Source organism: Chiloscyllium plagiosum, unplaced genomic scaffold (assembly GCF_037043375.1).
Source record: "Chiloscyllium plagiosum isolate Xiang-an unplaced genomic scaffold, Cpla_swu_hap1 HiC_scaffold_6, whole genome shotgun sequence".
Taxonomy (NCBI): Eukaryota; Metazoa; Chordata; class Chondrichthyes; order Orectolobiformes; family Hemiscylliidae; genus Chiloscyllium; species Chiloscyllium plagiosum.
The window spans coordinates 98796551-98819555 of record NW_028270144.1 but is presented as its reverse complement, the minus strand read 5'-3'; the positions used below and the strand labels follow the sequence as shown (position 1 = coordinate 98819555).

The following is a 23005-nucleotide window of genomic DNA, read 5'->3' as shown; positions in this document are numbered from 1 at the left end:
CAGGGTCAAAAGCGCTGGCAAATGAACTTTTCTCACGTCTTTACCCCTGTCACTTTGTAACCAATGGAAGATGACCTAGAACAGTTGTCTCCCTTATGAACCATGACGGTAGAGCTGAGATTGAGAGCTCAACAACTGAAGCATTACATGAATTATAGCTGAATTTATACTAATGTTGTTATGAACTTTTGTTACTTTCTTCCATTCTGTTATATGTGACATTATTTGTGGGCAGATTTTGAATGTTTACTGAGAGTGCTAAGAAAATAAAACCTTACTCAGTTCTTCTTAAACTTTAATGCTAGTCAGCTTTAGAAATATCAGAGAAAGTTTAGATCCAATATAACTGCTGTGACTCGTGCTTGTAGCTTAGGAAAAAATCAAATGATATTTAGTTATCAAATGATAAATTATTTTATTGATAAATAGGTAGTAACTCTGTGCAGTTAGAATAATAAACAACTTATTCCTTAAGAGCTAATTTCAATCTCTTCTTTTGTATCAGAATTATATGCAGTACTAATAGCCATTGTGTGTATGTAAGTAATGAAAGTGTACACCATGATTAAAACTGATAAATAACTGAGCATGTTACACATACATGTCAGTTTTGTAAATGTAAATTTAATAAGTAAGATTGTTGAGACAGAGGAACAGATCAGAAGATCTTGATTCATTTCCTAATTATCTTGTTCAAATAGTCAAGGTATCACCGTTGTTTGTTTTTCCTTATTAAAAAGGTTCTTTATCAGAACTCCTAGTCAAAGTTGAATTGCCCAAAAACTTTCTGCTGTTTCACAGCGCCAGCGACCCGGGTTCAATTCCCGTCTCAGGCAATTGTGTATGTGGAGTTTGCACGTTCTCCCATGTCTGCGTGGGTTTCCTCCGGGTGCTCCGGTTTCCTCCCACAGTCCAAAAATGTGCAGGTTAGGTGAATTGGCCACGCTAAATTGCCCATAGTGTTAGGTGAAGGGGTCTGGGTGGGTTACTCTTTGGAGGGTCGGTGTGGACTTGTTGGACAAAGGGCCTGTTTCCACGCTGTCAGTAATCTAATCTAAATAGGAGAAAGATCTGCTGTACATTTCCATCTGTGATCATTACACAATGGTCCCCACTGCAGCTGTTTTAGGAGAACACACTGACCCACAGAGATCAGTGCTGGGGCTTCAAACTTCTACAATTTGACTTGTACAAAGTTGACTTGTACAATGGGACTGAATATGTAGTTATGGATGTCTTGCTAACACTCAAATTGAAAGGGAAGAATTGCACAGGGTAGAAGAAGAGGAATGAACGTTGGAGATAAAGGAATACGCATGGTTGTCAAATGAAAACTAAAAACAGTTGCGCAGAAATCAACATAAGCAGGCCTGTTATAACTGTTCACAAGTAATTGAGGTGGTTTGGAACAACTACAACTGAGCCAATGATAAAATGGTCATCTTTCAGCATCACTAGCCGAACTAAAACCTTAACAGTTAAATTGACCCAGGGAAGTCTTTTGGCTCCTCCTTTTCTGAACCAGAATTCTTTGGGTCCAAGACTTGATGGCCCGGAACAAGTGAACAAAGAGCAGGAGTAGACTTTTTCAGCCCTTTCTGACTGCTCCATCATTCAATAAAATCATAGCTGATCAGATTGTAACCTCAAATCTGCATTCTCGCTTACCACTGACAAAGTTTCAGCCTGTTGCTGAACAAGAATCTATATACCTCTGTCTTAAAAACTACTCCAGGAGTCTATTTCTATCACCTTTTCAGGAAGAGAGTTCTGAAGACTCATGACCGTCAGGAAAAATTTGTATCATTTCTGTTTTCAGTTGGCAACTCCTGATTTTTAAACAATGACCCCAGCTCTAGATTTGCATATAAGAGGGAACATTGTCTCCACATTAATCTATCAACCCTATCAACATTTTGACTAACAGATGTGTTCATGATATTGCCAAATCGTAAGTCCTTCCAAAGCCCCAATGCAGGAGGTTAAGAGTGGAAGTTTCCTGCACCTTCCACACATTAAAATTCCATGCACAGATTCTAGCCATAGGTTTTACTCCATGGCAAGTATCCAATGATGATAATGACAAGTTTACTGAAACTGCCAGCAGGCAAACAGTTAAAAGAAGGAATTACTATCTAACTCTTCAGGCGATTGGGCATATTAATGCCAGTGTTTGAAAAGGACAATGGCGCTGCAAAGATGAAAGAAAAAGCATTTGTGATAGAATTTTAAAATCACCCACAAATCTTTAATGTTGTAAATTACCATATTTTGTTTGAGCATAGGTATGCAATTAAGACTGAGATTTATAGGTAACTTTCAATGATTTTGTTGTGATACAAGAGAAAACTATGATCAAAGTCTACCGGCCATCTGAACTTGTGTGTTCTCTTACAGTGCTACCGCCTGTACTTGTGCCACGTCATAGTGAATTTAACCCGCAACATAGCCTACTTGTCAAGTTTCGCAATGTGCCTCTGTCACCTCAGAATGAACCATTGATGCCGCACAATGTTACTTTCCCAAGCTCTTTTCATCAGCAAATAAATCCGCCTTATCTGCCTTCACCAAACAACGCTTTCCCTCAATCATCGAGCAACATTAACTATCCAAGTTCTCCTGCCAGTTCTGGTTCACGAGCCTCATATCAACTCTCAGGTAGCATTTCAATTAATATTAACGGGAATTAATCTGCCACAATTTGAGAACATTTGAAAACACTTTACAGTAAATGAAACACTTTTGAAGATAAAATACTGTAAGGATTCTTGACGAAATAACAGAACATGTTTTATGAACTCTGGTACAGATCTTATAGAATTCACTGAATACTGAACCTAGTCAAAGGTTGATGCTTTTTTTTTAATTAAAAAGGGAGCAAAGTGACCCAGTGAACTACAACCTTTATTGAGGGTAAAGTTATAGAAGTCTGAGTGAAAGATAACGTACTGTAATGTTTGATTAGAAACACATTCCCAAAAGAAAGCCAATAGGCTTAGCAATCTAAATTACTACTTTCATTTGAGAGTATGACAAAGAAACGCTGTAAGAGTACAACAGTAGACCTGGCTTTCAGTAGAACTGTTGTTATAATTCCTTTTAAGGCTGGTACTGAAAATAAATACAGTGACATTCATTGAAAATAATTCATAATAGATATCTGTTTAGTTGACCATTACAACCCAAAAAATGGCAGTACAGGGATTGTCATCACCTTTGTTTGCTTTATTTTCAATTATTCATTTTAGAATCATACAAGACACTAGTCAGACCACAGCTGGAATGTTGTATACAGTTCTATACACATTACAAGAAGGACATAATTGCTGTAGAGAATGTACAGAGCTGATTTAAAAGTATGTTGTCGGGGTCTGAAAATTTCAGGTATGAGGAACAACCAGATAGGTTAGTGTTGTTTTCCTTAGAGAATAGGAGGCTGAGGGGTGAATTAATTGGGGTGTTAAAAATAATGAGCAGCTTGGGTACAGTGTAAAAGGAAGACCTGGTTTCCCTGGCAGAGAGGTCAATTACCAGGGGGCACAGGAAATTCGTAGAAGGATGGTCGGCATGGACCGGTTGGACCAAGGGGTCTGTTTCCATGCTGTATGTCTCTATGACTCTATTAGAGGAGGCACGAAGAAAATGTTTTTGACCAAAGGGTAGTGGGTTTCTGGAATTCATTGCTCAGTTTGGTTTTCAAGGCAAAACCTGCATCTGCACTTGAAACCCTGTAGCCAGGAATGTCTATGGACCAGATTCAGGAAAGTGGGATTAGAATGCATAGCTAGTGCAAACACAATGGCCTTTTACTGTGCTGTAATGGTTTATTGTAAGTTAGTAATTCATGTGGATGCCTACGTACTTTATAAATATAGTAAGAGCTTCTGCCTCTACACTGTTTCAGACAGCAAGTTCCAGATCTCTAGTTTCCTCAGTGAAAAAAATTATCATGTCTTCCCTCATGCTTCTATTACTTGAAATCTATTTCCAAATGGGTAGGGATCTCTCACTAAGGGAATTAAATCCTCCTTATACAGTCAGCCCTTCATGATTTTATACACCTCAATTAAGCTCTCCAATAGCCTTCTCTGTTCCAAAATCAACCCCAGTTGTTTAGAAACTAAAACAAAAATGCTGGAAATACACAGCAGGTCTGGCAGCATCTGTGGAGAGAAAGCAGAGTTAACATTTCAGGTTCCTTGATCCTTCTTCAGAACTCCCAGTTATTCAGTCATTTTTATTCTTAGCAATATCCTCACAAATCCTCTCTGTACCTTCATTAATGTGATCACATTCTTCCTCTCATGTGGAGACCAGAATGATATGCTGCACTCTTACTGTGGCATCACTAGTGTTTTATACAGTTCTGTCAGAACTGCTTCATATTCTGTGCCTGACCTATTAGAGAAAAGTATCCTGTATTCTTTCTTAGTATTTTCTTTATGTTGTTACATTGAGGGTCACAGAGTGCATAATTTGAAACATGCACATGTTAAGGTTAGACTAGATTAGATTACTTACAATGTGGAAACAGGCCCTTCAGCCCAACTAGTCCACACTGACCCTCCAAAGAGCAACCCATCCAGACGCATTCCCCTACATTTACCCCTTCATCTGACACTACGGGCAATTTAGCCTGGCCAATTCACCTAACCTGCACATTTTTGGACTGTGGGAGGAAACCGGAGCACCGGGAGGAAACCCACGCAGACACTGGGAGAATGTGCAAATTCCACACAGAAAAGCATGCTTCTGAGGAACATATGTCTTTGGGCCTATGGTTCTTAAAGCTCAAGGCCGCTCTTTCCTTTTATTTGTTGTTGACCAATTTATTGCTCTGATGACTCCAAAATTCCATTATGGTCGTATCATGTGACTACCACGACAGAGAAATGGATGCATGTTTATTTGTTTTTTTGTCTAGCGCTTCCTGTGTTAGATCTAACATGATTTGGCTGTTACTTTAATAAAAGGAAATTACTGTAGATACTGGAGACCTGAAATATCAACAAAACGTGCTGGAGAAACTCTGTAGGTCATGCAGCATCTTTGGAGAAGGAACATTTGAGGAATCATATTGGACGTGAAACATTAACTCTGCTTCTTTATCCACATCTGGGGAAGTGATGGCTTAGTAGTATTATCACTGCACCATTAATCTAGACGCCTTGGTCATGTCCTGGGTACATAGGTCCGAATTCTGCTATAGAAGGTGGTGGAATTTGAATTCAATAAAAATGCTGAATAAAGAGTCTAATGAAAACTATTGTTTATTGTCAGGTAAAAAAAATCTGGTTCACTAATATCCTTTAAGGAAAGAAATTGCTGTGTGATCTGGCCTACATGTGACTCCAGACTCACAGCAATCTGATTGATGCTTAACTGCCCTCTGGGCAATTAGGGATGGGTAATAGATGCTGGCTTGAACAGTGACACACACATCCTGTGAATGAATTTTTAAAAATTGCTGTCATAGTTGCTGATTTTCTCCAGCATTTTCTATTTTTATTGGGCATTACTTTACTTGTTTGGGGAATCCAAATTATTTTTAAAAGGGTCAACAGGTACATCTTATCAGATCAAAAAAGTAAAAGTTAACTTTTCCAATTGTTAATGTTGACCATGGTCTGTTTGCAGCCAAGACACTACCACCTCTGTATGGGCCCACAGACAAACAAGTGATGCGTGACATTCAGCCAATGGACATCTCAAGTGATTCCTCATTTGTTCCAGAGTTGGTTGATTGTAAAGGTAAGCCGACACACCAGTTTGTCATGCTTTGGAGATGCCAGTGTTGGACTGGGGTGTACAAAGTTAAAAATCACACAACACCAGATCATAATCCGACAGGTTTAATTGGAAGCACACTAGCTTTCGGAACGACGCTCCTTCATCAGGTGACCTGGTGTTGTGTGATTTTTAACTTTGTACACCAGTTTGTGGCACACATTATTAAGATTACGTCAGAAGTTATACACGACACCAGATTATAGTTCCACAGGTTTATTTGAAATCGCAAGCTTTTGGAGCATTGCCCCTTCATCAGGTGAAGGGGCTATAATGTGGTGTCATGTGATTTCTGACTTTGTCCACCCCAGTCCAGCACCAGCACCTCCACATCATATTAAGATTACAGCAGCAATAAACAGATCTACAGATACAGGTCACATAATAACACAGTGGAGCACAACGTCTAAACATCATACCAAACTGATCTGGGATATGCATTTACTTCATAAAATGTAATTGGTGGAATTAGGGAAATGTAGAATATGGTCTTAAAGTTCAGAATAATCACGACATAGAGCAAATAATTTTACAATGAGATTCGATTGTCTCTTACTATTTGAAATGTAGTGTTATCGTGTCTGTTACTTTCTTGACTATGCTTTAGTTTGTTTTGAATTATAAATATTGGGAGGTATCTTGAATTTTTCCAGTTTTTATTGATTACATTTAATGTTTCTGTACTTAGGCAATTTCGATGGCTTGGGTTTGCCTTTCTATCTACAAGAGAAATGTTAGTAAATATTGTATTGATTACTTGGTCATTAACTTTGGCAGTGCTAATAGCCATGAAAGCAATTCAGTTGCTTTGATATGAAAGGGAAATGAGGGGAACTTTCCTGAACAGATTTGCACAGTGGTTAAAGTTTTCTCCTTATGGTGTGATTCAAAGTTTCACCATAAACCAACTTTGTAGCTTAAATACAGAACTGTGCAGCCAAGAAGGGCATGAGATTGAATTTTCATATTTTTTGGCAGAGTATTTTTTGGTGAGATTCATGGCGAGTGGTCTGTTATGTCAAACTTTCTCATATAATCCTCTGTTCATTAACTATACAACAGGCTTCTCCCCCGCCATCTTATGCATTCATGCAGCAGGCTTGGTGGAAGCTGCCAGGACTTTGTGATGTCCACAGTGTTGGTGCCTTATTTAATTCCCAACTCTATAGCAATTCAGATGCTGCAAGTCAAAAAGTACCCTCCACTCTGCTACTCCACCACTGTAACCAAGCAACTCTACGAAAAGGACTTAAGAAGGGTCACTGGACCCGAAACATTAATTCTGCTGAGTTTTTCCAGCATTTTCTGTTTCTGCCCAAAAAAGGGAAGCTGGCCCCTGTTTCACTAACAGGAACCTGGAGGAGTTAGTGGATGGGGTGGTGGAAAGGAAGTCTGTTGTATGGCCACACCACAACCAGCCTGGAAGGAGAGAACAGCCTGTGTTAATGTGGTGTCCAGGATTAAACACAACAACCAATAGTGCTGAAAGCAGTTTAATGGCTATCTGGGCTGTGCAAAGGTAAGTACCAAGTTTTTCTCTCTGCTGTCTCTCATACTAATAGAGCAACCACTCACTAGGAATCTAACACTGCACACCAGCTTCTTACCAGCACTCATGTTGTGCTCACACATTGTTCACTAATGCATTACACATGTCCACTCAATGGCTCTTGCCTACCTCAGCCTCACAAACTACTAACCCTTCCTGTCTTCTAATTTCCTACTCACTCATTAGGGAATCCTCAACACCTCTCCTGCTCCTTCATCACTATTAACTGTTTTTCAATACACTTTCATTCAATCCCTTCTTTGTCTCATTGCAGGAAAAAATGTCTCCTAACCAATCAGAGTGGGTGAAGAACAATGGCACACATTAAGCTTCTTACCCCATATGAAAAAGAAAATGCTGCAGTTGGCCAAAGAAGAACACAACTGCTCAGTGGGTCACGAAACCTCAATGGAAACTAAACCAATAAGCTTCATTGTGCCATTCAGCTCTCCCATTACTAACATCCTTAACTTGTACAAGCTTTCAGCCCTCTTAGACAACTAGTTCCCCCTCTTCTCTTATGTAAACTCTCATGGAACCTAGCAAAGAACTACAAAGAAGAGGCCAACACTGCTAATCCTCAGCTCCACCTCCATCTCTGAGGAGGCCATCAAACAACCCTCAGATGATGCACCAATCACCTGCACCCTGCACCAGCTCAGAGACTTTCACTTCCACCCCACTGAATTCTCTATCTCGACTGGACTCGGAAGCATAATCTGGTGAGCCCACCACTGACACGTCTCTGCAGCTGGTTGAGGATGGCACAGATCAGGTCACTGGCACACAAGGAACTTCCAAAGACATGGCACCTGCTCAGGCCCAGGAAGAAGATGATTCCATTGTCTTGGCCATTAAGGACTTTGTAAAAATGCACAGACAGGCACATGAACCGCAGGCAGATTTGCCAAAGGCAGTCAGTAAACAAGATCAAATGATGGAGGAGTGCACGGTTGATGCATGCCATCTGTCTGTTTCATGTTAGAGACAAAAAAAACTGCAGATGCTGGAATCCAAGGCAGACATGCAGAGAGCTGGAAGAACACAGCAAGCCAGGCAGCATCAGGAGGTGGAGAAGGGTCCTGAAGAAGGGTTACACCCAAAATGTTGACTTCTCCATCTCCTGATGCTGCCTGGCTTGCTGTGTTCTTCCAGCCTCCTGCTTGTCTACCTCTGTCTGTCTCATGGGCAGGTTGGTGACTGTCATGTAGACATGAGTTCACTGGACACAGACATACACATAGACCAAAACTCCATCAATGTAACCATTGACAGTCAGCATCAGAGTCAAGGTGAGTGGGGGAACAAAAGGGCTTGGCCTCAGTCCATGTGTCCCTTCTTCTCAGAGAGGGTGGTGCCAACAGGCATCTACAGGGAGGAGGAGGGACAACACAAAAGACCCCCAGGAAGTTCCTCTCAGTCACACTTGGTCAACTGCAGCTGTAATGTCAAGGGGAGTCACTCTCCTATCTCATGACAAAATAAATGAATTGATAACACACAACAAAGTAACTATGAAAACCATTACAGAGATGTGGCTGCAGGATGGCAAGGACTGGGTCCTGATTATTGAGGGGTACATGATATTCAAGGGGAGTAGGAAGCTAGGAAAAGTGGAATGGTAGCATTGTTTATCAAGGAAGACTTTAATGTAATATTTAGAGATGACCGAGGTCCAGGAGATCAGAGTGTAGAATCACGGAGCTGATGAGTAGTAGAAGTCGTCACTAGTGAGAGTGATCTTCTGGTGCCATAGCAGTAACCACAATGTAGTACAAAGAATACAAGAAGAACTATTGTGCGTTTGCAATAAAGGGGAAGCCATAAACATGGCTGTTTTAAATCAACATTTAAACTGTTTAAATCAAATTGGCAAAAGAAACATAGGGTCAGGAGTAGACCATTCAGCCCCTCGATACTGCTGTGCTGGTCAACACGATCATAGCTGACCTGTGGCTTAACACCATATACCTGTCTTGGGCCTGTATCCCTTGATAACCTTGCTTAATAAAAAATGTCTCTCTAATGTTTAAATTTAATAATTGAATTAGCATCAACCACCATTTGAGGAAGAGAGTTTCAAATCTCCACTACTCTTGCATGTAGAAGTGTTTTCTAACATCTCTCCTGAATGCCCTGGCCCTAATTCTTAGACTATGTCCCTGGTTCTAGAATTTTCAACCAGTGAAAATAGTTTAACTTTGTCTACCATGTCTTTCCCGATTCATATTCTGAAATCTTCAATTAGATCACCCTTCAACGTCTTAATTCTAGAGAATAAATGTCAAATTTTCTAATCCCTGTTCAGTACTTAACCCCTGAAGCCCAGAGATGATCCTTGTAAACCTGTGTTAATCTACCTCCAGAGCCTGCTTCTTAAGGTTTGGTGTCCAGATCTACCCTCACTTCTTCAAATGGGGTCTAACTAGGGTTTTGTATAACTGCTGCATAACGTCTGCTTCCCTATACTCTAGCTCTTTAGATTATTAGAGTGTGGAAACAGGCCCTCCAGCCGAACAAGTCCACACCGACCCTCCAAAGAGTAATCCACCCAGATCCATTTCCCTTTGACGAAGTACCTAACACTATAGGCAATTTAGCATGGCCAATTCACCTGGCCTGTTCATCTTTGGATTGTGGGAGGAAACTGGACCATCCGGAAGAAATCCAGGCACACATGGGGAGAATGTGCAAACTCCACATAGACAGTCGCCCGAGGCTAGAATCAAACCTGCGTCCCTGGCGCTGTGAGGCAGCAGTGCTAACCACTGAGCCACCGTGCCACCCTTTAGATATGAAGTCCAGCATTCCATTAGCATTCTTCATTATTTTCTGCACCAGTTCATGACATTTTAAAGAGCTATGCACCTGAACCCCCAAATCTCATTGGATATCCAATGTATTTAATTTTGCTCTTTCTAACATAAAAACTATGATCTATTCCTTTTTGGTCAAAAATGGATAACCTCACATTTGCTTATATTAAAATCCATCTGCCACAACTGTGCCCATTCACCTAATTTATCAATATCCTGTTAGAATTTTATGCTGTTGCCAAAGCTGTCCATAATGCTGTCCAATTTTATCAGCAGTTAATTTGGATATTTGACCTTTTATTCCATTACCTAATTCATTTATTCTGAATAATTGAGCTTCCAACACAGATCCCTCTAGGACACCAATAGTCAAGTCCAAACAATTTGAATGCTTAACTATCGTTCTGTTTCTTCAATCAATTTCCTATCCATATCAGTAATCTCACCTTAGTGAACACTTTCTTGTATAGGACTTTATCAAATGCCTTCTGAAAGTCAATATAAACAATATACATTGACTTACTTCTGTCCATCACCTTTGTAATCTCTTCAAAAAAGACTCTGAGGTTAGTAGCCTTGATAAGGAATTCATAGAGTGGTTTCAAGATTCATTCCAGAACGTGCTCCTCTAAGAAACTATCAGAGTGCAGGTTATATTAGACCTGATACTATGTAATATGTTGGGATTAGTTAATGATTTCAGAGTTAAGATGCAACTGACAATCACAATATGATTGAATGCTACACCTGTTTGAAAGAGAGAGAAGCCTAGTATTATAGAAATTTAAACCTAAACAAGGGCAACTATGTGGACGTGAAAATGAACTGGCACACTAGATTAGAGATCAAACCAATGCAGATGCAGCGCTGAAATTTGAAACTTGATCAGATGGGCCAATGGGCTGAGAAGTGGCAGATGGAGGTTAATTCAGATAAATACGAGGTGCTGCATTTTGGGAAAGCAAATCTTAGCAGGACTTATACACTTAATGGTAAGGTCCTGGGGAGTGTTGCTGAACAAAGAGACCTTGGAGTTCAGGTTCATAATTCCTTGAAAGTAGAGTTGCAGGTAGATAGGATAGTGAAGAAGGTGTTTGGTATGCTTTCCTTTATTGGTCAGAGTATTGATTACGGGGATTGGAAGGTCATGTTGCAGCTGTACAGGACATTGGTTAGGCCAGTTTTGGAATATTGTGTGCATTTCGATCTCCTTCCTATTGGAAGGATGTTGTGAAACTTGAAAGGGCTCAGAAAAGATTTACAAGGATGTTGCAGGGTTGGAAGATTTGAGCTATGGGGGAGGTTGAACAGGCTGGGACTGTTTTCCCTGGATCATCGGAGGCAGAGGAGTAACCTTATAGAGGTTGATAAAATCATGAGGGGCATGGATAGGATAAATAGACAAAGCCTCATCCCTAGGGTGGGGGAATCCAAAACTAGAGGGCATAGGTTTAGGGTGAGAGGGAAAGATATAAAAGAGAGCTAAGGGGCAACTTTTTCACACAGAGGATGGTACGTGTATGGATAACACTTGTCTCACAGCGCCAGGAACCTGAGTTCAATTCCTGCCTCGGGCGACTGTCTGTGTGGAGTTTGCACATTCTCCCCATGTCTGCATGGGTTTCCTCCAGGTGCTCCAGTTTCCTCCCAAAATCCAAAGATGTGCAGGTTGGATGAATTGGCCATGCTAAATTACCCATAGTGTTCAAGAATGTATAGGTAAGGTGTATTAGTCTGGGGTAAATGTAGGGGAATGGTTTGGGTGGGTTACTCTTCGGAGAGTCGGTGTGGACTTGTTGGGCCGAACGGCCTGTTTCCACACTGTCGGGATTCTATATCTATATCTATCAGCCAAATAGACCTCATGGAATAGGAGTTCCCTGATTGGGGCTGTTAATCTGGCATGATTAGGGAGCCCTGGCTGACAGATATAAACAAGAGTTTCGGACATCCTGTCATGCTGAGAGCTGGCTCTGAGGAAACTGGATCAACATCAAGGACTTATCGACATGTAAATAAAGAGTGACTTGGTGACAGGATGCCAGCCTCTGTGGAGTTATTTCACTGACGCTGAGAGTAAAGCACACTCCTGAAGGAATTCACTTACAACAGTCGGCTTTGAATTGGGGTAAGCATTTCTGACATCATGCCATTATATGGGAAGTTTGACTCATTTGATCCCCATAAAAGACTGGGCCTAATGTATGGAAAGAATGTGTTATTTTTTCCAGGCAAATGACATTGCAGCAGATGAAAAGCAATGAGTAATTCCCTTGACAGCTTGTGGACCCACAGCTTTATCGGTTATTTGGAGGTTTCCCTGAGGCACCAGATATTAAAATCTTTCAAGAGTTGACGGATTTAGTTATGGAATTTTATGATCCCAAGCATCCTCTAACTCTGAGACATTATCAGTTTTACTCAGCAATCTGAGAACCAGCGAATCCATTTGGGAATTTTTGACTAAGTTAAGACAACTGGCAGAGGTGTGTGACTTTAGTTTAACCCTTAATTAGATTCAGAGAGACCACATGGTATGTGAGATTAATGATGTAACTATGCAAAAGCACCTACTAGCTAAAGCCCATCTGGACTTCAAACTGGCGCTACAACTGGCTTTATCATTGGAAATACAGCAAGTGGAGCAGATGAGATGCAGGGTATTCTGATGGAAATGGACACACTTGCCAGTCCAGCTGAGCTTGGGGAAGACCACTTGAGTGAAGGCAATTGCATAGCTTTACTGAGGAAACATCCTGAACAGAGGGACTCTAGGTCAGCCCACAACAAAACCCTAAAACAAAGCCAAGCCTTGGCCAAATGGATAACATTTTCATCATGATTAGGGTGGGCAAGCCATTGTAGTTGTTACCAGTATGCTGACTCAAAATGGCAAAAGAGTCCCACTGGACCAACCAAAGCTTAAGAAAACTCATTGGTCAGTATCCAGTAGAATGCACATCCTGCATCCAATTGGGAACAGTTAAATTGTTTAGCAACCTCCAAGTCAGAACCAGTCAAAATAAATATCTCTTCAAATGATCACTTGGTTCTAATGGAGGTCGATACCGTTGAGGCTGTTTCAGTGATCGCCAAACCAGTCTTTAATAAAATTTGCTCTCGACGCCAACCTTTAAGTTTGTGCAAGACCTCAGTTAGACTGAGAACCTATACCAGGGAACCTTTACAGATTAAGGATACAACTTCGGTTCTGGTCTTTTATGAGAAGCAGCTGGATCAGTTCCCACTGATTGTAGTAAAAGGTTTGGGCCCAAGCTTGATGGGGTGAAGTTAGTTCAGAAAGATTCACTTAGATTAGTTCAACATTTTTGATTAGAAAATGACTGCCTAAGTGAAGTTCTGATTAAATACTTGGAAGTTTCTCAGGAAGGTCAAGGGATTGTCAAAGGAGCCAAGGCCATCTTGCATGTTGGCCAGGTAGCAATTCCATGATTCGGTAAGGCCTGCCCAGTGCCATTTACCTCACATACAAAAGTAGAAGCAGAAATCCAGAGGCTGGAAAGCAGAATGGGCAGCGTTGATCGTACTGATTGTGAAACTCGATGTGTCGGTTTGTGGAGATTTTAAACAAACACTAACCCACTTTTTGTAGCTTGATAAATACCCAGAATCTCCCATAGAGGATTTATATACAAAGCTGGTAGGAGGGGCTGTCCTTGACGAAGCTGGACATAAGCCATTTGTACTTGCAAAGAGTCATGTTAGTTGAGGATTTCCAGATCTATGTTACAATTAATAGGGGTTTGTACCAATATACAAGACTATCATTTGGGGTATCATCAGCCTATGCAATTTTTCAGTGGACAATGGAAAACATTTTGCAAGATTTGCCACAGGTCACCATTTCTCTTGATGATGCGATAATAACAGGGAAGGCCAATAAGGAGCATTTAGAGGACTTGGATAGTCCTTAGACGTGTCTCCCTGGTGGATGTATGCTTTAGAAGGGAAAAGTGTGTGTTCCAGGCACCCCAAGTGACTTACTTGGGCTACAGAGTAAACAAGACAAGGTTATACCCATTGGAAGATGAAGTGAGGGTGATCAAAGCTGCCTTGGCTCCCACATCTGTACAGGAGCTTAGATCTTTCCTTGGGCTGGTGAAACTAAGGAAAGTTCTTACATAACCTGGTTTCCATCCTGGCACCTTTGCATCAAGTCTTAAAAAAGCCTTGGACATGGTCATAAATTGAAGCTACAACTTTCAGGGAGGTGAAGAAACAGCTATCATCCTCTGAGGTCTTGGCATAGTATGAACCCTAGCGAATTCTGGTATTGATATGCGATTCCTCCCCATTCGGCATCAGGTGGTATTAGCTCATAGGTGGCCCAATGGAATGCCCAATAGTGTATACATCCAGCACATTGGTTAATGCAGAGCCTATATATGGCAGAATAGAGAATGAATGTTTGGCAGTCATATTTAGAATCAGGAAATGCTGTAAATAGTTTCACTAGTGTAAATTTGTCATAAAAATGGAGCACAAATCCCAGCTAGGTCTACTTAGAGAACAAGACAGTGCCACCTATAACTTCAGGCCAAATTCAGTGGTGGGCTGTCATACTAACTGCATATAATTACAAGTTGGAACACTGTCCAGGAGGCCAAGTAGCGAATGTGGATGTATTGAGCCATCTCTCACTGGCAGACATGATGCCACTGGTACCACCATTGGAAGAGTCAGTAATAGTTTTAAAACTTCCTGCACACACAACCAGTCACAGCTGACAATATCACACTTTGGATGGAGAAAGATCTGGTCTTGGCAAAACTGAAACAGCTGGTGATGATGGGTGAAACCAAAGGGCCATCTGAACCAGAATTGAAACCTTCTTGGCCCACAATGACGAAGAACTTTGAGCCCATGAAATGACCTGCGTAGTCGAGGTGTAACTAAATCCAGGGTTTACCCACCCATTCCCATGAATGTAGGGGAGCTGCTGGCAGTAATTTTTATTCTTGTTCAAACCTTTTTGGACCCAGAGAGACCAGATCACAGTAGAGGATGGCATATTATTATAGGGAGCAAAAGTGATTATCCCAAGCAAAGGTCACAGTCAGATACTGGCTGAACTCCACCAGGGTCATTAAGGGGTTTCCAACATGAAGATGTTTGCGACAAGTTATGTCTGGTGCTCAGAAGTGAACGCTGACATAGCCACATTGGTGGGGCAGTGCCCAGAGTGTGAACAAGGACAGAAATTACTGCCAGCAGCTCCCCCACACTCATGGGAGTGGTCGGGTAAATCCTGGACTCAGTTACACATCGACTATGCAGGTTCTTTCACAGGCTCAATGTTCTTAGTCATCACTCAGAGTGGAAGTGCATAGAGTTCATTCGTCAAACACAGGGCCAACGATCAAAAAACTCCACAAATGTTTTGCAAGACAAGAACTCCCGGAAGTGTTGTTGACGGATAGCAGGCCATCGTTTGCCAACAGGGAATTTGGGTATTTCCTAAAATTGAATGCCATTCAACGTTTAAGCTACACACCATCCATCCTCTAATGGTCTGGCAGAAAGAGCTGACAAACTGTGAAGGCAAGCTTATAAAAACAGCTTACAGCTTCACTGGATACCAAACTGTCCCAGTTCCTATTTGGTCATAGAACCACCCCTCATGCAACTACAGGGATAGCACCTGCAGAGTTGCTAATGTCATTTTCCCTAAGGGAAAAATCGTAAAATCTTTGAGGTTCTGATTCTTCTATTCTCTCTGTATTTGTCCAGCTTTCTCACTAACACTCCCTGCTCAAGGGAGTAGAAAATTTCACTTAGTTTTGATCAAGTATCTTTATTAATTTCAGCCAAGGAGGCATTGAAATTACAGCAATGTCCAAATTCCCAGGCTTATTAGGAAAGGGAGACATCAAACAGAGTGTCTGCTCATTATCACATTAAAGACAATTTTACAGAATTGTGTACCTCTCCATGCTTCTCGGCCATTATTTTGGGCAATACATGAAAGGTGGCTGCTAGAGTACTGTATTGAAAGGCTGTTGTCATGATATAAACCATAAAAATTAGTGCATTCGCACAACGAAGGAGAAATTTGGAGAATTTATCTGACAGGAACTGTGACTGATGCAAATTGAAAGTGCAACAACTGATGATTGTGCTGTACAAACATATGATTTAGGAATATGTGCAGGTCCTTTGACCACTCCTAGCCTGTTCCACGATTCAATATAATCTTGGCTGATCTGATTGCGGCATCAACTCCATATTCCAAGCTCCCCACCCCGTTAATCATTGATTCTCTTGTTGTATGAAATTCTAACTACCTGTGCCCTCTCACTGATCCCTGAGGAAGAGCTATCCAAAGTCTCGTAAACACTGTGAGAGAAAACATTGTCAACTCTGCTTTAATTGGGTGATCCTTATTTTCGAAAGATATCACCTAGTTCCAACCTCTGCCACAAGATGGTGATAAAGGGGTCATCATCAGTTATGTTCATGAGTTTCTGCTGCAAATCATTAATAGAGTGGCTAAATGTACATATATTACATGACTGACAGGATGGTAGACTCCAAAGCTGAGCAGAATAGGCTACAGGGGAATTTAAATACCTTTACGGATTGGGCAAATAGATGTTAGATCAAATTGAATGTATAGTGCTTCGCATGGGTATCAAAATCCAGGAAAGAACTGTACTTGTATCAAAAGAAAATAATGTACATGTAAAGTAAAAGAGTGTTGGGATCCTGACTGACAAAAAAAACTGAAGCTATTATTAATATCCTTTCAGCAACCACCCTATTAAGTACACTCAGGATCTCAAATGTTTAAATTATATGACCTCTCATTCTTCTAAACTCCAATGGATGCAGCCCCAGCCTGTGCAACTTTATTCTTATAAATTAATATTTCACAATATAAATCAAATGGACTTTCCCTAAACTAGCACGTGTAAATCCTTTCTTAAATAAGACTAAAACTGTACACAGTAGGCTGGATGTGATCTCACCAACATTGTTTACAACAATAGCAAAGCACCCCTAATTTCATATGTCATTCCCCTTGCAATAAACAACAACATTTCATATGTCGTTCTAATCACTGCTGTATTTGCACATTAACATGTTGTGATTTGTGAACTGGACCACCAGATCCCTCTGTATCTCTGAATTCTATAATTTACCTTTATACTGCCTTTCGATTCTTCCTGCCAAAGAGAACAAATACACTTTTTCCCAAGTTACACTTTATCTACCTTTATTTGCACCCTGACTTATCCAAATTCTTTTGCAGAATCTTCGTGTCCTCTTTACAAGATACTTTCCTATCTGTCCTTTTATCATCTGCAAATTTAGCAACCATGCATTTGGTCCCTTCATCCAAATCATTGATGTAAACAATAACAGGTTGAGGCCAGTATACTGATTCTTGTGGCACACCACCCATTTACACCCTGTTGACCCAAGAATGATCTGTTTATGCCTATTCTCTGCTAATATTATATTCATACAAATATGTTGCCCTGTTGTTCTGCTGTTCCCTTTTGCCTGATAACTTCTTCCAGACCTCTATTGGATTTCTGTTGGGGACAACAGCTTCTAGGGTTAGAAACAATGGCAAAATCCTGTTAAACTATTTGAATAAAATATAAATCCGACAATGAAAATTGCAATCACAAATGTCTCTAGCTACAATACTAATTTACACTCACAAAGAATGTTTATTTTTACTACAATTTTGTATTACTGTAATGTTGATAAGTACAGATGAGACGATCCTGGAGATACGTCAAACCCTGTCAATTGATTTCCTTTCAGATTTGCAACCTGTCTGCTATGAAGAGCCAGATCACTGGTGCTCCATCGTCTATTATGAACTAAACAATAGAGTTGGAGAGGCTTTCCATGCATCAGCAACAAGTTTACTGGTTGATGGATTCACAGACCCCTCCAATAATAAGAACAGGTTCTGCCTTGGGCTTCTGTCAAATGTAAATCGAAATTCTACAATTGAAAACACCAGGCGGCACATTGGAAAAGGTCAGGTCCATAAATAAATGCTTTTTGTCTTTAAAAGGCTATTTGTTGTTAAACACTAGAATTTTCTTAGTCTTTTTGGATTTTTCTCTTCAAATCTCCTGAGAAATGTACTTACTCTTTCCAAAACCAACTTGATCACAGCAGGCATTCGTCAGGGAGAGTGTAAAAAAGGATTGAGAAATATGGGCAAGTTATGAAAAATAGTGCTAACGAATTCTCATCCTAACTTCATAACAACTTGGTCTGACAATGTGTGCCTTGGATGACACACAAGAATGCAGCACACTTAACTATGCAGTTAGAAGCAGTGTTTCAAGCTGTACCAGTGCACATCACATAAAATGAATTGCTTTCAACTGTAATGACTGTTACTATGGAAGTGGATGTAGCTTCCATTATACAAAAAGGTACTCCTCACAAACAATAATGACATGAATGTACTTGGTAATGGTGATTGAGGAACATACTGGGAGAATTCATTGTTCCTCCTCAAATAAATCTATTGGATTCCTAATGTCCACCAGGTAGTTCAGTTTAAACTATAAATTCCACCATATAACTTGACTAGAAATATAAGCAGAATATAACACATAAAATAGAACCACATAAATTCACTGGAAAAATAAACTTTTAATTAAGGGATTTGATTCTCAAGTATATATTGCTCTAAGGGTTAGCTGTAGAATTGCAAATACAGTGGGACAGCTTCGTGGTATAGTGCGTTCATATGTTGGCAACTGGTGGATATCATAGATAGTTAGAAAGCAGGGCTGCTTTATTCAGCCTTTAAAATTAAGGGTACATTTTTCCATTTTCAATTCTTGTTTGCATTATAAATTGCAAATTGTTACTCATCCTTTAACCAGAATGCAGACACAGCTGATCGGTGTGCATTCAATGAAAATTCCTAGATGTCCTGAAAAGATAGTGTTAGGTGTTCCTGAATTATTGCATGCTTTGTTGTGACAATACTCTACCATATGTAATTCAGCCTCTAGAATAGAGTGGAAATTGTTACCACTGCTTTCTAAACAGTGTGTATATAAGAGCAGATGGTATTAGGGAAAAGTTATCAATAGGCTTATTATTATGGTTTTTGATCTATTATCCTGATTGTCTGAAAGTTCAGAGAGTTAGATAAACTGTAGCTCTATACTCTTAAAACAAATCACGTAGTAAAAACCATGTTTTTGGAGTTCTCTTAGAATTCATTTTTGAAAGAAAGATTCTTATGCAAACAGATGTAATAAACAATTTATGAAAATAATCTTCCAGGTGTTCACCTGTATTATGTTGGTGGTGAGGTTTACGCCGAATGCTTGAGTGAAAGCAGTATCTTTGTCCAGAGTCGCAACTGCAACTATCAACATGGCTTTCATCCAACTACTGTTTGCAAGATTCCTAGTGGTTGTAGCCTCAAGATATTCAATAATCAGCTCTTTGCCCAGCTTCTAGCGCAATCTGTAAATCATGGATTTGAGGTGGTCTATGAATTGACAAAAATGTGTACAATCCGCATGAGCTTTGTGAAAGTAAGTACCTAATCGTTATTATAGAGCGATGGTTTTTAAAAATTATGCATGGTTGATGATATCCAAAATGTTGGTTGCGTTGTTAACTGCTGTTAATACACTATGAAATTCATGCCATTAAAAAAATTTTTCCATTGATGCCATTTAGCTTGGTTTTCAGAAAGAATAGCTGTAAGTAACAATTAGTGGTTTTTAATCTGTTTTGTGGATTTTAATTTTTGCTCACTAGCAGCTCTATTATTTAAGAAAAGATAAGTATATAGTCATTGTTTAACATGCTTGGGAAATTCAAAGTTTGTGAGAAGATCTGTAGCTCGGGTGCTCATTGTTGTGGTTCTGTTTGCCGAGCTGGGAATTTGTGTTGCAGACGTTTTGTCCCCTGTCTAGGTGACATCCTCAGTGCTTGGGAGCCTCCTGTGAAGCACTTCCGTGATATTTCCTCCGGCATTAGACAAACCACTATAAATGCCTTCTCAGGAGCGCTTCTCAGGAGGCTCCCAAGCACTGAGGATGTCACCTCGACAGGGGACGAAACATCTGCAACACAAATTCCCAGCTCGGCGAACAGAACCACAACATGCTTGGGGAATAGAAGCTGAATGGTGGATTGCAACTATTAATTATATAAAATGGGAATTTGTATATAACTTGTTAATCCTCATTCAGAGGTTGCTATGTATCTTAGGACATTAGATCTTCTAGACTTAACAGTAGCTTATTTTAATAAACCAAACTAACAGAAGAGTAGATTTTTGGATTTCACTCATATGCAACTCCCATTCACCCCCATCCCAAACAAAGTAATGGATGACTGCCTGAAGCAATGTCCATTTTCAGTCCATCATTTTGAGGCTGCTGCAGTGGTAGGAGAGGAGTAAATTGGCAAGCAGTCACACTTCATTCTGAATTTGAACATATCGAGCCAGCAGCAGAGTGGAGTACATTTGTGGAAGGTGCTGAATCCTTTAAATAGGGATCCAGGTAGCAAAGTTTTTATTCAGCACTTTAGGCTTAGGAAGATCAATAAGATGAAAAAGGAGATGGATCTCATGGAGAAAATGAGCTTGAGGCAAGACAGAAGACAAACTACAGAAAGATTGAGGATGGGGTAGAAGAGGAACCTCAGCTTTCTGGTACTGACAGTTGAACAAATTGTGAGTAAGATCGAGATGAAGGCAGCTTACAATTTGTTTCATTTAATGGAGGTGAGGCTCGAAAGGTAAGGAAGAGGCAAGACTTGCTTTTTCATGGGTGGCCTGGTGACACTGCTGCCTCACAGTGCCAAGGACTAAGTTTGATTCCAGCCTTGGAAAACTGTGTGGAGTTTACATGTTCTCCCCGTGTCTGTATGGGTTTCAGTCATGTGCTCTGGATTCCTCCCACAGTCCAAAGATGTGCAGGCTAGGTGGATTGATCATGTTAAATTACCCCATAGTGTTCAGGCATATTGGATTTTGCTGCTCGTCGGATGCTGCCTGAACTGCTGTGCTCTTCCAGCACCACTGATCCAGAATTCAAGCATATTCATCCAGGTAGGGTAACGATGGTAAATGTGGAGTTATGGGGATAGGGTGGGATGTTCTTTGGATAGTCTGTGCAGAATGGGCCATATGGCCTCTATCAGCACTTTAGGAATTCTATGATTCCAGAAGTATTAAGCAGTTGCATTCAAGATGAGCTGGTCTTAATGCTGCTTAATGTGATCAAGCCAGACCTGGAAATAATGAGTGTAACAAACTGTATGCTGTAGAAATTCTTACCTGCATTGCTTGGTTAAGAGAATGTAGATAGGTATTTTGTCAGGGACAAGTAGAATTGGAGAATATAATGGTTTTACTAGGAGTGAGGCATCAACAGTAAAGAGAAGAATGTAATGGAGCAGATAGGTAGCTGCAGCCGTGAGAAATAGAGGAGAAAGGCTAGACAGCTAGAAGTTTGAAAGTCTCATTGTAAGTGAGTGAGGTAGGTTGAATACAGAAAGAAATGCATTTAAAAGAGGGATGGAATGGGATCCTACCATCCAAAGGGAGTTTGTGGATTACAAGGAAGGGATCAGACTTTTTGATGTTGTTGTTTTGTATGAACGGAATAAACATGAAATTGCAAGATTGAAGGAGTGGCCCTGAATGTGGATTGGCAAGTTTGTAGAGTTGGAGGTAAATGGAGAGCAGTGAACACAGATTAGGGTGAGTTGAGTTGAGATGGAGGCTGAAATCATTAAGGGCTATGCCATTCAATGCAGAGACCAAGGAAAAACATCAGAGCTTATCTCTGAAAGTAAATTGACATGAGTAAGTAGAACAGAACTAAGTGATTATGCCAAGACAAGCTGCAAAGAAAGTGGTCAATGAGTAGTATGGCTTCTAATGTTATAAGCAGATGGCTATACTACCAAAAGCAGCAGCAAAGATAAGAAAATGCAGATCACAATTGACCATAACAGCATAAAGCAAAACCAATAGTCAAGGTGTTAGATAAATCTGAGGTGTCGCATTTTGCTAAGGCAAAGCAGGGTAGCACTTGTACACTTAATGGTGGGGCCTGAGGAGTGTTGCAGAACAAAGACACCTAAGTACACTGTTCCTTAAAAGTGGAGGCATATGTAGGCAAGGTGGTGAAGAAGGCATTTGGTATGCTTACCTTTGGTGGTCAGTGCATTGAGTACAAGAGATCGCATGTCATGTTGCGGCTGTACAGGACAATGGTGAGACCACTTTTAGAATATTGTGTTTAATTCTGGTCTCCCTACTATCGGAAATAAGTTGTTAAGCTTGAAAGGGTTCAGAAAAGATTTATAAGGATGTTGCCAGGATTGTAGGGTTTGAGCTAAAGGGATAGGCTGAATAAACTGGGACTTTTTCCCTGGAGCATCGGAGGTTCAGGGGTGACCTTATAGGGGTATATAAAATTGTAATGGGCATGGATAGGGTGAATAGCCAAGGTCTTTTACCCAGGGTAGGGATTTACAAAACTAGACGACTTAGATTTAAGGTGAAGCAGAAAGATTTAAAAGGGACCCGAGTGACAACTTTTTCATATAGAGGGTGGTGTATGTATGGAATGAGCTGCCAGAGGTGATGTTGGAGGCTGGCACAATTATAACATTTAAAGGCATCTGGATGGATACATGAAAAGGAAAGTTTTAGAGGGATATGGGCCAAAGACTGGCAAATGGGACTGATTTAGTTTAGGAACTGGTTGGAGTAGACGAGTTGGATCAAAGGGTCTGTTTTCATGCAATTTGACTGTCATGCAATTTATTTGTGAACTCTGAATAGAGCATTTGGCATAAGCTAGTACTT

At 40.4% G+C, this 23005-nt stretch overlaps 1 protein-coding gene across 4 annotated transcripts in view; it reads left to right on the top strand.

Moving 5' to 3' along the window:
• LOC148149822 (SMAD family member 5-like) overlaps window positions 1–23005 on the top strand; it is a 42542-nt gene that overhangs the window by 5203 nt on the left and 14334 nt on the right. For all 4 annotated transcript variants that reach the window (XM_087988269.1, XM_087988271.1, XM_087988268.1 and 1 more), the window contains 4 exons: window positions 2398–2658; window positions 5638–5751; window positions 17950–18171; window positions 19447–19703. In XM_087988269.1, coding sequence (XP_087844395.1) covers window positions 2398–2658; window positions 5638–5751; window positions 17950–18171; window positions 19447–19703 — 854 coding nt within the window. The remainder of the gene's footprint in view (window positions 1–2397; window positions 2659–5637; window positions 5752–17949; window positions 18172–19446; window positions 19704–23005) is intronic.